Source organism: Chanos chanos, chromosome 14, assembly GCF_902362185.1.
Source record: "Chanos chanos chromosome 14, fChaCha1.1, whole genome shotgun sequence".
Lineage (NCBI taxonomy): Eukaryota > Metazoa > Chordata > Actinopteri > Gonorynchiformes > Chanidae > Chanos > Chanos chanos.
In genome coordinates this window covers 12,846,007-12,863,614 of record NC_044508.1, presented here as the reverse complement: position 1 = coordinate 12,863,614, position 17,608 = coordinate 12,846,007, and the positions used below count along the sequence as shown (strand labels likewise).

At 40.7% G+C, this 17,608-nt stretch overlaps 1 protein-coding gene across 1 annotated transcript; it reads right to left on the bottom strand.

Annotated features, from left to right (window-relative positions):
* Window positions 1-510: 510 nt before the first annotated feature.
* Window positions 511-16,806, bottom strand: espnla (espin like a). Its single transcript, XM_030791079.1, has 10 exons — window positions 16,513-16,806; window positions 14,784-14,974; window positions 11,966-12,152; window positions 11,650-11,832; window positions 11,230-11,361; window positions 3,373-3,516; window positions 3,049-3,175; window positions 2,667-2,815; window positions 2,403-2,567; window positions 511-1,989 (listed from the first exon to the last, which is right to left on the bottom strand). Exons 1-10 carry the CDS (start codon window positions 16,804-16,806, stop codon window positions 511-513), a joined length of 3,051 nt encoding a protein of 1,016 aa, XP_030646939.1.
* Window positions 16,807-17,608: the final 802 nt, after the last annotated feature.

Genomic DNA, 17,608 nt, shown 5'->3' with positions numbered 1-17,608 from the left:
ACCTCATCACTAGGGTTATGATGTTCATAGGCCTCAGATGTCCCCCCTGGATATAACAGAAAATTTAAATTATTTAAATTATTATCACAGAATTGTCCTGTGATTAGACCTGTATAATAGAACACAGTATTCAGCTTTACATTTTTGTCTGAGTGTATGAACGATCATTTTAAAGTAGGACAAACATTCTGCAAATCAAAAGTAATGAACAGTTGGTCAAATTTATTTTAGTGTTTTAGATTACACCCCTCAAAATGATCTCTTAAAAATATTAGGGTACAACTAGAAGGATATCTTGAAGTTCTATCAATAATACAATTTACACAATAAGCATATTTTCCAAGGCACACTTTATCTACAACTTTTCCTACTCTTGCGCTGAAAACACTCAGAAAAACAAACTCAAGACAGAAAAGCTTCGCAGGACATCCAATTACTTCAAAATGGGGGTATGGTGACAGAAAATATACAAATCAATATGTACAAAAATATCAAAAAATGAGAAAGAAATTATTCAAAGTCAAAAATTTCTGCTTCTTTCTCTTTCCAGAAGGCAAAACTTCTGTCAATGTATCTACAGATCTCTTCATTACTGAAGCTGGAGATGTCTGTTCCATTTTTCAGAAAATCTCCCTCATCTGGAGTTGGGGTCTGAACAATGACTTTGGGCACAGACCTGGTTGGTGGACTTATTTCCTGGTTGGCATTTTCTGTCTGACTAGAGGCTGTACCAAAGAACTGAAGCTTGATATCCTCAAATCCATCCTTCCATTCACGATTCCCAGCCTCAATGTCCTGTATAACTGCCCTGTGGAAGTCTCGCACTGTTTCCCAGGTGAAGCGGCCAACATGGTCAAACACCTCAAAGCACAGAAGGTGTCTCATCTTCCTCTCATCAGGTGGTAAATCTAGCTCTAGAATATGGAAATATCCAAGCATGAACAGGTCAAGAGTCAAGGTGTCATAGTCAACAGGTGCTCCATCCACTCGTGGTAGAAACTGTTCAGGAGAGTAAAGGGCTTGCTGCCTGTTGAGTCGCCGGATCTGTCGTGAGGGTACGATAGAAATCATACTTCTCCAGTTACCAATCATCTTGTTAATTGCACTCCGCTGCTTGAAGAAGTGTCCCAAAGATCCATTCTCCATGATCTTCTTCTCAGAGATATTCAAGCTGGCTTTACGTTCAGCAGAAGCTTTTCGGGGCGTCTCCAGACTGTCCAAGCTCTGCTTTCGCTGGGCATTCTTCACTGTCACAGCATAGGCTGATTTCTTCCAGTGACCCAGGAACAAGACCACAATGCGTTCCTTACGTAAACTTGTGCTCTCCATGACATCAGTGATGCACCCATCATAATCAATGCCCGAATCATTGCTTTGATCAGTCTCAGGAGCTTGGTCATCATCTTTGGTGGCCTCCTTAGGTCCATTCTCAGCAGAGCTCTCTTCCTGGACTGACATCTTCTCCATTGTTTCAGAATCCTTGGAGAAAGGAGAGTTCTGATTCTCAAAATTAGACTTCAGGTTACGGACTGACACCCCAAATTGCTGGATCTCATTTTCAATCTTCTCTCTTCTGCCTGAGTTCAGCCTCTCAGAAGTCTGGGAGAAAACAGACACCAGGTCAGTATTGGGCATCTTGCAGTAAGGCAGGTCTGTGAGGTTGGTCATGAGCAGGGACATGCTCTTGACAATGCCTGAGATACGATTACACCAAACAGGCAAAGGAACCTGTGTGTCAGGGCTTCTGTATTGTGTATTAACTGTGATGTTAACAATTGGGGCTGGCAGGATGTTCCTGAGTTCCTCGGCTAAACGAGCAAGCTCAAGTTCATAACCTTCACAGTTCTTCTGCATGGAGACACTCTCAATCTGCTTCTCTAAGTAAATGAGGTCATCCTCTGTAAGCAGTTCTCCAAATGGGCCCAAGATGGCATTGTGAGCATGGGAGAACCTCCAACTATCCATCTTGGCATATCTGTTCCCATTCTCCTGTGAAAGATGAGGAAACCAATATTTGTAATAAACTACAGTCATGATAAAAGTATTGTTTCATAAGTGCATTTCTATTCAGGTTTGGCAAAAAGATCTGAGTACAGATCTTTTTGCCAAATCTTTTTGCCAAATCTACAGATCTTTTTGTCAAATCTTTTTGCAAAATCTACAGATCTGACAGATTTCTATCAAGGTTTCTTTTGATCGTTGACATCACCTGACAAAGTGTGGAGCATTGAGTATAGAGGATCAGATTAGCATACCTAATTAGACATCAAGTGCCAACACTGATGTTGATAATAAATCATTCAAAAACACATTATTTACTTTACAATGACTGCTGCATTTATTTGCTATACAATGAAAGGACAGAGATTTAAAACTCACTTTACTTTTAACCAATGCTTTACCTTTCTTCGCTGAGCTTCCTCATCAAGCAGTCTTGCCTGTAGTTGACGTACCATCACTTGTCTCTTCCATTCAGCAATGGGTCTGCCTTTCTCATCATGGGTAGGCACAAGGTAGTCAATGTCAGACAAGTTAGCCTCCTCTGTAGGTAAAACCACCATTTTATTCTGAAAAAGAAATGGGAGTTGAAAATCAAATTTAATGGTATATTTTTAGTGTGTTTATCTAATGTACTAACACCAATAAGAGGAAATGGATGTGTTTACAGCTTGTCCTGTGAAGGTGTTTGAGATTCCAGACTCCTTTAAAGATGTAATGGATTTCATGTTTCCAAATTTCATACTGGTCAAAATGGGTTTTGGCCCATCCTGTACTGGTTTGCTTGGATTTTCACCAGCTCGAAAATTCTTCACCACTGCAATGACAAACAGAAACAAGACATTATTTGTTGCCCTCATCTGTTTCCAATCATGTTCTGATCATATTTACACTGCCTGATTAGCCCAGTTCACAAAAGTGGAATCAAGTAATTAAGTGGAATTGAGAAACGATGAGTCAGTGGTGACTTCAGTTCCCAAAAGTTCTTGTCAGAAGTCAAGAAAACATGGAAAACACGCAAAGAGTAAAACTTTTCCCACACGTTCTCACCCGTTGTGGCCATTTGGACATGTTGGATGCTGCTGGACGACGTCCACCCGGGTGGAGCTGTGGGTGGAGTAGGGGTTGAGGAGGGAAGAGGATAATGTGCTTGGGGGGTGTCTTCAGTGTCTGGGTGCTGAACAGATGGGGAAAAAAAACAAAAAATACAAGATCTTATTTCAGAGAGATCTAATTCACTTATACTGGGCTGCATCCTGTTCAAGTAAACTGTTCAGAAGTTAAAATACAGACTGCCAGTACATTTTAGAACATTAGAACAGGATAAACTGTTATGTAATCTTCTTTCAGAGAAACTGAGTGAATAGAAGAAACCTTTAGGCTGTCCATCTGGGTGTGTGGTTTGCTGATGTTTCTGTAGTAATCCTCTGCACTTGGTTTCCACGCCACACAATGCCTCTCTCTCTCCTCATCCACACTGGGGCAGATCTCCTCCAGAGGTTTACCTGCAGTGCAGGGCTAGAACCATGATAAAGGATATAAAATAAGTCTCCTTGATTCAACATACTTGATTTAAGTTGGTTAGAATATTTTTCACTCAGCTGGACATGGTTAATTTTGATCTGATTCGATTTGATACAGTGAGCTTTACATGTAAGGCACTTCTATCAGAGTTCAAATCATTTAGTTTTACTATGTGGGACCTTCTGTGAGGGAGGTAGGCTACTAAAAATGATTAGAGATAATGCGTGACACTCATCACAGTCAAGTCAAAATATACAGCATATAATCTTAAAAGTAGTGTTATATTTGATATATCAATTAAGAAGCAAAACAATCTCAGTACTTCAACAGGAAGGAAAAGGGCTGAAAGTTTTAACTGCTCTGGGCACATTTCACGCCACTGTTGGAAGGATGAAGTATATATGGAAACATTTATATCCCCCTTAATGAACCTGTAACATCATAATGCACTCCATGCACAGTGCATATCAAATGTGGCTCTCCAAGGACGCTTTAAACAAAAAATTTGACATCAAAGGGAACGATGATACGCTGCAGCATGCTGGTGTGCTTTGTCTCCACCAGGTGGTCCTCGTCGTTTCCTCTCGCGCGGCACTTTGATGTCCAAGCAGCACGAAATATGCTGTGACATCGCACGGGCTCGCGCGTGCATAAACTTCCCAGAAGTTGTGCAATTCATAAATAGATAAACACGGGCGGGGGAGAGACGGGAATAGAATGGAATGCCTTCATGACCTTCTCACAATGGTTCAACATCCTAGCTCACGACCAAACCGCATCTACTCCTGCGAGCGGTTATAATTAAAGCCAGTGGCCATAGCGGCACATTTGGTTTTCATCTGCTCCATTTTTCTCGTGCTCACGCAGTGGATGGTCTAATCCCTCCGTTTGCTGATCCACCACTATACCTCACATGCCACACAAATACTGACAGAGAGGGAGTAAGAGAAATCTCCAATGAACCGAGTGAGTATACTGCGTTGTTTAAGTGGTATTAGGTACGGTGAGAGAATTAGGCAGTTTCCCGGAGCCGAATAAATCGACAGAAGCCTCTGTTATGCATAGACAAAAGAGGACACAGTAAGCTACAATTATACGAAATTTTAAGTCTACTCAACCAGTCCACATTCCACAATGCTTAGGGCTCAGAACAAACTGAGAAACGCTGCAAGAAAGAAACACGGTTGCTACAACTACAGTAGTGCACAAATGATGTACATATTGTGTGATGGTTATCTCACAAAAACTGAAACTACTTTCAGTTTTTGTGAGAGTTCATCTCGAAACCATTAATAACTACATCCTGAAGCAGGATAACTCAACTATGAACGACACAAAATAAATTTTCGAACATAAAATGGCCAAGAAGCGCATAAAAAATAAACGTCACCGTGGTGTCAGAGCCCATGACTGTACTGGTCAAACAATACATATACTGGACACGTACCGGGCACTACGTTTTACTCTATATATCTTACAACCGTTCAGTTTTTGGAAGTCAAGCAAATGCTGGTGATACATTTCATATTCACGGCTCTTATCAATTCACACTGACTAGTGTGTTTAACCATGTTTAAATTGAGGGGGAGTTGGTGGAAATGTTTTCAGGTCTCTAATCTCAGTTTTAACGCTCCAGGTTTTTCAGTATGACGAGACTATATATTATCTGGGTTTGTTTATAGGTTAATAAACGATCCCAAGGAATGTACAAGTTCAATTAACAGTGTAAAACAGTCGAAAGCAAAATGTAAATATTCAGTCGACACCATTTTGTAGAACAACATCCTCATTTTTACGTTAACATTACCTGTCTTTACCACTTCAAATACTGAACACACACGCGCACTCATTCACCCGCACGCACCATAAACTGTGCATAACTCAGACAGCATAACTTAAATGATGACACAAGTAAATGTTCACGCATCAAAACTACAAGATTAAAACTCTGTCACCAAACAGATTTTTCAGAAGACTGGGAAATCTTTTTGGTGTGGTAATGTGAACAAGTTACTTTAAGACGATGTACAAACACCACAACACACTGAATTCTTCCTGTCTCACTAAGGGACAGCTGAGTACAAAGGCTTTTTTGCTTAATTAGATTAAAACACTCATTTGCCTCGGCAGAATGCTCTTGTGAAATGTAAATAGATAGGTACACCTAAAATATAACAAGCTAGGTATGATCATTTCAGTATCCAAATTCAAAGTCATTAAAGCAATAGATATTTAAACCATTCCAAAGAATAATCATAGTGAACTGATGTGAAAAGCAAACCAGCATTAGATTTTTTTCTTTGCTGTAAATGTATTAAACTGACTAAATGGATAATCTCACAAGCAGAGTTTACAAAACACATGGTAAAATTTCAGTTCAGTTTTGATTGATGAACTGTGAACTCCACTTCAAAATCTGAGACATCTTTTAAAAAGCATTAAAAGTAAAAAAAAAAAAAAATCAAACATGAAAGAACTTTTCATCATCATTACATTTTCATCACTACATTCCCAAAGGATTCTGAAATCCTGAATCTTTGTGTAACCAAAGGAAGTAGTCCTTAGCTGACACATTGCAAAAAGTATTTTCATTAGTGACTTTGAATGGACTTACCACAATTCCCAAAGTCAAATTACATTATAACCGTTTAATCCCCTTTCAAACAACCAACTGCGATGACAAATACACATCTCTTCACACATAGAAGCATAACCTCTGAGCTAAGTGTCACTTACAAACTTCTCTCTTCTAGATGTTTTCTGAGAGATATCCAAACACGTTCTGATTGCTGAGCTGAGATGCTTGGCACTGGGTCTTTAAGTTCAGAACCCAAATCTGTTTTAAACCATTAGCAAACCACTGCCCAAGAACCAGCATGCAATAAACAATAAACTCTGATAGGAGAATGCACTTAATAATTCACACAACGGATTGGGTGGCCGGCAAGGCGACTAATGAGGGGACAAACCAATGGCCACAAGCAAACAAGCAGGAGTGCCATGGAAGGAAAAGATATCAGCGGAAGACTGTCAAATCAGCCAGGAACAAGACACTGTATCCAGCTCATTCAGGTGCCTTTTTCCACTCACACCCATTGAATAAAGAGGTTCCACTGACTTGTCAGAGATCTGGACCATGAACGTTATCTGAAATGGTAGACATCTGTGGAGAATCACACCTGGTAGACACAAGGTCTGTGATGAATCAACTCACAATATCCACAGAGTACTCACAAATGCTTTTATACTGTGCAAAAGAAAACGTTTGTGTAGAAAGTGTGAATAAACAGAGAGTTATTTCTGCCAAACTCATTTATGAAAACTAAATGGACCATTTGGCATTTGTGGTATTGTTGTTTTGACAAGTTCTGGCTGTTCTTTAATTGATGTGTTTCCTCACTCGCCACAGTAGTCACACAAAGTTGCATCCACAAATAAAATGTCAGTACTCTTGCAGTTACAATGTTTGATATTATAGTTGTCTCTTTTGGAAAATAAATGCATGTTTGCTCTTCCTTGTGTCTTAGAAAACTATCTATCTATCTATCTATCTATCTATCTATCTATCTATCTATCTGTCTGTCTGTCTGTCTGTCTGGTTGGCTGTTTACTCTTTGTGTATAAGACCTAGTAACCCTCACCTTAGTGACCAATGCCCATATTGAGGTTAACCTTTTCTCTCAACAAACAAATCTTTTCAACAGCCTCCTGCCATAGTGTGTGCATCAGGGCTATATTTCAGATAAACGTATCCAAAAATTCACTCCACACCACGTGTCCTTCCAGCTCATCTAGCTCTTGTCATATTTCGGGTAGAAGTTTTACCACTGCATGTTTAAAAGTGCAAGTAGCTTTTGGTTACAATACTTGATCAGTGAAGGTGAATATACATTTGGCCATTTTGTTATAAATAGGCCTGTTACATGAATTTCATGTTCCGCAACTAAACTAGGCTGTCAAGTGAATTTAAGGGAGAATAGATTTTGCACCCTCTTGTGGCTAAACCGCAACTTTATTCCTTTGATTACTTACTGAATGGGGTTATTGGATACTTGATAATGGACACCTTTCAAGTGATTTGAGAACCGTATTTAAGCACGTTCATGCTGGGTTGTTCCTACTGGAGATTTCTTACAAAAATTTGATCAAGTGCAGAAAAAAACATTCACCATTGAAATTAGCTCACTCATATTCCAGAATTTTCAGAGTGTTCCTCTTGTAATGTTCTAGAATGTGAGTTTGGGTTGTGAAGAAGCTCCAGATTCTATGGGTGCCCTTTTGAGACACATTTAAGACAGCTGGACCTGGACCTCACTGTGTGTGAGGAAATGGGGGGGAAGTCATGGACATGTGTTGTAAAATAAACCACACTGTGTTTATTTGATTGCAGCTGTCCCAGGGAACGGTGCTCACGCTTTGAACGGCTGCTTATCCTGAAAGAGGCTGACCTCTTTGGGACTAAACCAAAACACAAGGAAATGCCTAGCACGCAACCCTCTAGGTCTCGGCCAGAGCAATCCATTACAACCACCCTAATGGAGCACAGACAAACATAAAAGACAGTAACAAAACCTTCTAAACTACATGGGCACTCACAAAAATGTGACCCAGAAGAATACATAATTAATAGAGGTCTACTTTGTGAGGCAGTACCATTAAAGACACAAAACACTTGAGGCAAGCAACACCCAGTAAAGGTGGTATAATTGAAATGTTGCAGTGCAGTGTTCATTTCTCTGTGTAACAATGAGTATAGTTAAAGTGAAACACATACTACGTCCACGAATTGTTTCAAGACCCTGTAAAGCCAGTCCTCTGAGCACACCTCAGCCATAATTATAATATGGGGTTATCAGTAATGGAACTATCCTAGGTACCCTCTAACAGCAAGCAAACACTATGTTAGAACCAAAGTAATTCTATAAGAGTGGAGCATTATGACTGATTCATTTCTGACTTTCGCTGGGATTTCTGGCTTTTGGTAGAGTGTGTTTTTTTCCAAGAAAATATGTGCAAAGATAAACAGATGAACAATATTTCGCAATTCAGGTGGAGAGAAATTCAGCATGACTATATACAACAAATTACATTCATATTTTCACCTCTGGTTATAAAAGATGGTGGAAAATAAAAACTCTGAAAAAAATAAGTCAGTACATGACATACAATCAAAAGCACGTTCAGAGCCAACAAACATCCTGCTCTCTAACCTCTGTGCTAGATTGGGTTTCCGGTTCCAAGTACTGGAACAGTGAAAACCCTGAAACCAGACCCTTGTGGATACCGTAACCAGCACGGCCTCCTGGCCCCACTACCCGAGCCACAGGTAGGAGAGCAGGTAACTGATAGCCCCCCGGAGTGTGGTGCCTGCAGCACGCATCCGATGCTACGCTGGTCGCTACCGCTAATTAGCTCCTCCGTTGTTAAGACAGGGGTGGATTGTTTCTGGCACGTAACAACGTCGCGCCTCAAAGCTCGCTGCTTCTTCACTGTCATCCACTGTGCATGAGGATATGAATGCTGCGCTCTTAATTTATTAATGATCATGTTGACTTGCTGCTTTCATTACTGTACAACGTTAAAGTAACTCAAAACTCAAAAGAACAGGTGATGATGTAATCAACACACGTGTTGTTAGACTGGGGGTCTATGCTTCATAAAGTCCTTGTGAAACCGCAGCCGAAGTTGTCTGAACAGAATAAGTGGACTGCTAATTTCTCAGTGACATCACGAGACATCAAGTGGATGGAGGAAGAGTGGCTGAGATTTATACAACGCGTAGACCGGATTCTCAAATGTACATACAGTACAATTTAGCCTAAACATTATGAAGATCATTAGTTGAAAATGATTAATTCCTCTTAGATTAGAGTTACAAAAAAAAACATTAACTACCGATATAACTTTTTAAGGATTTAAGAATTTAGCTTTCAAAGAAGAGCTTTGATGTTTAAAGGAAGCTAGTTAGTGAATGAGAATTCCATCTTGAACTCCAGCTTGGAAATGAACTTGCTTTAACCTAGATTTTGCTTACACTAGAAAACAGAGGAATGTGTTCTGCGCAACAGCATCTCTGAATGTGCAGCTGAATAACCAATAAACTTTACAGAGGTTTCCTTGCCATCAGGCAGGATTTATTACATATCTCATTATGTTTATATGTCAATAGATAATATTCAGCTCTTCTCAGAACTGTCCATATGGATTTGAGATTATTCATGTGTGTTATTTTGTTAGGAGCTCCCTTAGCACCCGAGTGTGCTGTACTGGGGGACATTTTAGACATAAATTTCAGATTTTGCATACATTTATGACATATAGCACCGGCAACAGTTGAGAGTTATGCTTCAAAAATCTGTACAACTGTCAACTTATTAATTTACTTTTGAGAGATATTACTTGGAACTTCTCACACGTTAAACTGAAAAGGCTAAAGAGAGTCCGCTTTATGTTAAGTGTCAATCATGCTGTTATATAGTAACAGCAGAGATATGCTCTGGTTAACAAGATATTACAATTTTCAGTGCGATCAGGGACACTTTTTTTTTTTTTTTATCAGTATTGTAACCTTGAGACTATTACAGAGTTAATGATACAGAAAGGGGCAAAAGTGTACAAAAGTAAAAGTAAGGTCAGTCTTAAGAGACAATAGAAGTGAAATGAGTCAGATACACATATCACTCTACCTTCTCTGTGTAGCATACACCCAGTTTCTATACACAGTCAATTTTCCGAGACAGTGCCCTGTCCTACTACATCACCGCATTGACCCTAAATTAAAGGAGCATCTCGCTTACCACGCTGAACAAAAGAGTTTATCTTTGATCTGAGCTTAGCTGTCCTCAGATCGCTAAACCTCCTCTTACTGCAGTCATCTGAAAACTGGTGCTGCATGACAGGCTGCAGTCCACTATCTTTCGCCAAATCTCAGTCTACTTTCTGACTACCTCTCACAGGGATTAGAGACGTCAGTCAAACCGGGCGTGTGGGGGTTTTGAAGTCCATGAGTGGGGGTAACTAGATGGTGACTTTACATCTCAAGCTCTGTTTTAAATATGAAGTGTGACTGATAACAAAGACGTAAAAAAAGACAGAAAGCTTCAACTTCGCATGAAGTGGTTTTTGAGAATGACGCATGACCTAGTGCTATTTTGAAGTGTTCTTGGCTTGTTGTGATTTAATGCAGGCTAATCCAGTTCATTATTCCGACGGCTTTTGACACACACTGTTTTCTACAGCACAAATTGGATAACCCTGTAAGAACAGTGAGTTAAAGTAAAACACTCTGCAAAGTAATTCAATAGCAGGGCTAACTTGTAGTTATGATAAACATAAAAAAAAATTACAAAGAAATCTCATGGCTAAGCTTAGATGACCGCTCTGTGTTGAATCTAGCTGTAATGCCGATGTATTCGAGGCATAATAATCCAAATATAACATTATGCTTACAAAAGAATATTTGTCTATTGTATTTGTCTTCAGCAGCTCTCTCCTACAGTTTTAAAGTTCAACAGTTCCGGATGGTAGGGCGTAACTGGACTGAAAACTTATTGTGGTTTTATCATTCGATGAATATGGAGTGCAGTAATATCTATCCTTCCAAGCGTATCTTTCCAGTAAAAACAGAGTTTAAACAGCCGAAATCAGTGTAAGCATTATTAGCACAGATCAGTCTGAATGAACTGTAACCATGTTGGCCTTTCTTACATTTAGCTCAACGGAGTGAAGGTATCTGGCACAGTCATAGTGTCCGTTGTACTCTGCCAAATCTGCTGCTGTGAATCCGTCCACATCCCGTTCCCATGGACTGACCTGATTGGCCAGGAGGATTCTGCAGCACTGTGGGATATGAGAAAACCGCAACCATACCTTAAACTTAAACTCTGCAATTAAGCTTTGGATCAAGTTGTGTTTGTAACAAATTAAAATGTAAGAGACCAGATTTATTAAATCCTTAACATGTACACAAATATTTAGCTCATGAAAAACAATAACACGAGAGTGGATTAGTTAAGGTGTTTGGCAAGCACCAGTCGTTAGTCATGCTACTGGTTTGTTTGTGCTAATAATCTTAATGTTTGTTGAAGGCTTTTGTAAGTCTGGCTCAGATATTAAACCATGGCTCACCTCCAGTTCTCCATTCTCTGCTGCATCGTGCAGTGGGGTTCCACCCCAGTAGTCCTTAATGACCTTTGACCCCATGCGAAGAAGTCTCTCAAGGATGCGATGGTGCCCCCCGCTGGCAGCAAAATGCAGGGCAGTTGCGCCCTCCTTATCTTGACTGGACAGGCTGATGTCTGTGAAGGAAGCCTGTGGGGTACAAAAGAATTCAACAGAACTATACCAGCGGTGGTAGACTGACACTATAGAGAAGGTAAATGAAGGTTGCTGAGGGCAGTTCTCCACTCTGGCAAAAGTGTGTGTGTGTGTGTGTATAACTCACCAGCCAGACCACCAGGGCATAGTGGCCCATATGTGAAGCAGCATGGAGAGCAGTCATCCCATCGTGGGCTCTCAGGTGAACATCTGCCCCACAGTCTTTCACCAGATACTCCACAACATGCAGGTGACCCTCCTGACTGGCCAGGTATAGTGGCGTGGCACCTATACCTGTCTGTCGGTTCACACACCTGAGGTAAAAGCCAAACACAGGTGAAGAGCGGAACGGCAATCCCGAGAGGGTCTCCTGATTACTAACCATTCATAAACTCTATAAATAAAACCTGGGTTATATTTCAGAAATTAAAACATCTGAAAATCATTCGGCCTTCATTACTGATGAATTGCTTGTTATCCCAAGTTTAAATAATACCCTTTAAATAGATTTAAATTAAATCCACAGTAAGCTATCATACTAATAGCATAATACTTGTGTCAATTAGAGCATGTCGCCAGTTCTGCCGGAGTAATGTGTCAGGCAGATAGAATTACTATTTAAACAGATATATTAAATACTATCTCAGATTTGCTATCATCTGTCCTTTATCTGTATAGCTGCAATCAACCCTCCCCATCTGTACACTTCACTGCTCATCCATTTCCCTTAGCCGTGTCCTCATCGCACACTCATTCAACCTGTGTGGTAAGCAATGTGAGAACCACCTCACTGATCCAATCATAATTTAAACATGTGTTAAAGACATTCTGCAATATTCAGTGTACGTCTAGTATATATTTTCCGTAATAAAATATTAGTGTCTTAATACAGGCTAATAAAAACAGGATACTCTGAATATAAACTGGAAGTATGGTGATATAAGGTGAATGCTGTTTTTTTTTTCCCTCTATACATGAGACTTCGTTCTTGAGAGAATCACAAACCCTCATTTCTCTTAAAAACACACCAGGAGTCCCTTTTGTTAATTATACAGGATTGGTGTAAAGTTCAGGTGATGTCATTACTTTTGTCCTATCCAACTACATACTGCTGTCCAAAAGGTGTGAGCTCATCATGGTCAAAGGTCCTTGTTGTTGTGTCACTCTCCCTTTCACAGAAATGACCTCATCAGGTCTGAGGAGAAATGACATCATAAACTGGACATGATGTGATTGGACAGAGGGGAGTTAAAAATTAGACTTATTGGCTGAAATTGAACTGCTATTAATGTAACAGTTTGATTATAACAGACAGCAATGAAGAAATGCACAGCAAATGTGTGTTAAATTAACTCTAAAGTTGTTTATTTTGTCACACAGCAGTCCAGATTAGGACAGTATAAACATTATTATAAGCGCTATCAAAGTTATTTTAACACAGACCAGTTTGCTGTGTAGGTTTTTAAATATTTGCCTTGAATCTTGTGATCTCAGTCCTCTTTACTGAAAGCCACTGACAGAAATCTTAAATTTTTCATCTGTACATGAACGTGTTGTTCAAGCTCACCACTGACTGAACTGAAGGACAGTTTAAATTCAGGCGTTTTGCTGAATTGTTGTGTGGCGTATAGTGACTGTAGTAAACTGTGTCTTTGTTCGCATGTTGTGACATGTGACCGTCTGACAGGTTCTCATCCATTATACAGAAGGTTAAGAATAGCCGTGCGTGATTTTGTGACCCTTCATGCTAACGTGCACACTCCTTAGACCATGGACGTGACAAGACCTGACAACGTGACAGTCTGACCCCCCCCCCCCCCCCCCCTCTCCTCTCTCTCCCCCTCCCTCCCTGTGTGTGACTACCCATGCATTGGTTTCTCATGTTCACACAGGGGCATTCCACTATAGCTTAAAGCAACTCTGTGTGTGTGTGTGTGTGTGTGCGTGCGTGCGTGTGAAGGAAGGGAGGAATGATGGGAGACATAAGGAAAGAATGAGGAAGGCTGATTGATTTACACAAAAGAGACTGTTAAGTGGGATGAATAAGGACTAATGTGAAATTTTTTTCTTATTTTGTTTTGAGAGTGCTATACAGACTGTTTTCTGACATAGAGAATGGCAAATGACTTATTTTGTGAAGATATCTGTAACATGCTGAGTGCTGTGTATGTGTGTTTTTCAGTCATTACATTGCATTTATTTTGTTGCTTAATGTGAAAAATGAACCAAAGCATTACTCAATTCCCTAAAAGCTTTTTGATTCAATTTGACACTTACATAGGCATTTTCTGAATGTAGGTCATCTCCAAATCCTACTTCAATGCAGACCTTTCACCTGAGAGGCACAGTTATGGTTGTCATGGTGCCTGGAGGGTATCGCGTGTGGTTTTAAGGTGTGTAGATTTGAGAATGTCACAGTGACACTGACGCATGCTACTGGTCATATGACCAAGTCACAGTATACCTGGACCTTCTTTCCTGGGTCACATAACAGGAAGAGCGAGAAATTGAAGGGGGTGCTTAATTTTACTGAGGTTACATTAAAAGCTAGGTCAGTGGAACAAGCAAGTTCTCATGTGAAGGGAATTGATGCCTTATTTAGGTTGAGTGTGGTTTAACTCTTTCTGTTAGACAAATCTCATCACATAATGAGCTTGAGTTCAAGACAATTCAAATTTATCTTTTGTAGCTACACAAACAATAAATTTATGAAGATCCTGTAAAATGATGACCTCAGTGCACTTCACTGCCTGTGATGCTCCAATCATATGATATCAAACACACATTTTTTACAACCATTAAACTGATTTACAAGTACCACAAAATGTTGGACTGCCTTGTCTAGATGCAATGACACCCTATGTAGAAACACATCATTGTTCATTCTTGTGAAAAAGCATAGGTGAGAATAGGGTTCACAGAAGAGGGTTAGAATATAGTCTTACCCAGGGGCTTGATCAACCAGCAGCTTCAAACAGGTGAGGTCACCTTTGGCAGCAGCGTAGTGGGCAGGTAGTGCCCCACAGTCTGTCTCTGGCTCTGCTTCACACCCAACAGACAGGAGCCAATGAACCACCTTCACCCTCCCAAAACGGGCAGCAAGATGGAGTGCAGTGGCACCAGCAGCATCTTGATCCTATAAATGAGAAGGTAAGTACAGGCAAAAATAAATGAAAAATAAATAAATAAAAATCAATAGCACATAGACCATGCAGGTTAGGAGACAATTTTTACGAAGAATTCAAAAGATGACCAGGAGTTACTTCAGGATCCTTGGCAATTTAATCGACTTGCACCTCAAATTCCAAATTTCTTCAGTGAACGTAAAGAATCTAGACTTAGGGCAAACAATTTAGGCCTTCAAGTTAAAAAATCATACTGGATACCAGCCACTGAATGTAGCTGATTGGTGGAGGAGGGAATTAACCTGTTTCTCAGTTAAACATCAGTCTCTGATTATATATAGAGCAGCAAGGCTTTTGGCCCATGAAGAGCATAAGCGAGCACCCATGATCCACATAACTGCACTATCAAGAAAACTACAGCTCAGCACTATCCACTTGTAAAACGTTAGAGAGGAAATAGGGGTCAAACTCAAAGAGACTTGGACCAAAAACATTCTTATTACTAGAGTAGTTTATTACTCCAAAGGTTTATTACCCTAACAATTTCTAGTGCTGCATTTAGTTGGTCTTCAACCCAACCATGACCTTCAGTGCAGATCAGTTTAGAGAGAGTATTGTATTATTTCACCTCAGAAAACGTTTTTGTTATTTGGTCCATTTGGCTCCACGTTTACCTATATTTGGCATATATTGACCTCTCCTTTTCCAATACAGCTTCAGGCATCCACAAGGGCACTATTGCCATACTCCACCACTATAATCGAATTAGTAGAGCCATCCTGGGTTAATCAGATAAGGAAATGTTCATTAATCATTCAAAACGTACTCTGCTTTGACCTCTCCCTGGCAGGTGTGGGGCATAAAACTTGCACACGGCTTTATGATAAACTCTCAGGAAAAGACCACCAACTTGGCCTGGCGTTATCGCTTTTAGTGAACGATAACAAGAGCCTTTAAAGCACGAACTTTAACTGAGCCCAGATGGTTGTAAATTAGATGAAGAGGTTGTTGGGGTTGAATGAGCTGGTTTGCATTAGTGTGAGAAAGATTCGGGTTGGGGGTCTCCAAGGGCAGTGGGGTTGAGGCCCACTGTAAACAGCTAGCTTTAGCTGCTAATGTGAGCCCGTCCAAAAGCATCTGGTCCTGCTTACCGTGGTCATGCAATGATGTGGGACAAAGAGTCAGGGATTAAATGGAGAGAAGGAGTGATGTAATCCTGCTATTCACACCATTCCCACGTCCCTCCACCTCTCTCACCTCTGATTATGTAAATGGATATATTTGGAACAGATGGAGCACAACCGATTGCAGTCACATTGGTCACATGATTCAACATGCGTTAAGAAAAGAAGTATTATTAATTAACCTGGAAATTGCCTTGAAACTGGATAAATACCCACACACAGACATAGGCTCTGAAATTCAAAGTCTGGAGAGACCACACACTGTCTCCATTTTTTTTGTACTGCTTTCAACACCTATAACACACTTTGACACGCCAAAAAAACTTTCACACACACACACACACAACACCACAGGAAACCCTCACCTCCACATTGCAGCCTCCATTCTCCACTAACCACTGTAGCTCAAGGGTGTGGCCGGTTGCGGCGGCATCATGGGCGGGTGTGGCCCCATTTAGGGCCCTGGTATTCGCTGGCAACCTTGCCTCTGTCACCAGGTAATGCAGGCAATATAGCTGCCCACAGCGAGCGGCATGATGAACTGGCCCAGCTCCCTGGGCATCCACAATACTCGGGGAGAGATGCCCAGCTGACGCCAGTGCTCTTAGGGCGTCCAAATCTCCGGACCGTGCTGCTTGTATGGCACTGTGGAGCACCATCTTCCTCTCCCTGCTTCTTCGCAGTCAATGGGTGAGTCTGACTGTGAGGCAGGCTACAGGAGTTCATTCTAGCCTCCCTCTACACACACACACACACACACAGAGAAACACACACACCGGGCATGGAAGACGACACCACCCCGGCTGCCAGCTGGCCGGCGAGGCCACATGGAAGAGAGGAGAGCCACGGGTCAGAGGCAGTGAGCTGTAAACGTAACGAAAGACGGTGCATTTGCCGCTTTGACAAAAGCTTACGCCGCTCACAGTCCGGTGCTTGCCTTTGTGACTGGCTGCAAACACACATACATGCCAACGCATGCCAAGCAAGTAACAAGAGAACTTGCCTCTAAAGATGAGTGTTAGGGAGGTGTGTATGGAAGGAGGGATAATAGTAATAGCGTACCTTATTTTCACATCCGCATAAAATATTGATCTCGGACTGAATGGGCTAGACTGTGTAATATACAATGACAACAAAGGATTAGACAGGCCATGTTTGGGTAGATCAGGTAAGTTTTAATGATGTGCTCTTCAGAGGAAATCAGCTCAGACCTGGAACAGGAAAATAAAGTAAAAGTCCTCCAAGGAAATACCCAAAGCATTATCTCATCTGTTACTGAAACCACCAATTCCGTTCCAACGCACCACACATCTCAAGCTACTGCTTCGTGACCTAATCATATACATAAGCTCTTTTAAATAATTTTGCATCAAAAATAGCATATTCACATCAAGAATATATTTACTCATGCTTCCCAGAATTCCATCAATTCTCAGTCTTCCATGATTTAAATACATATAA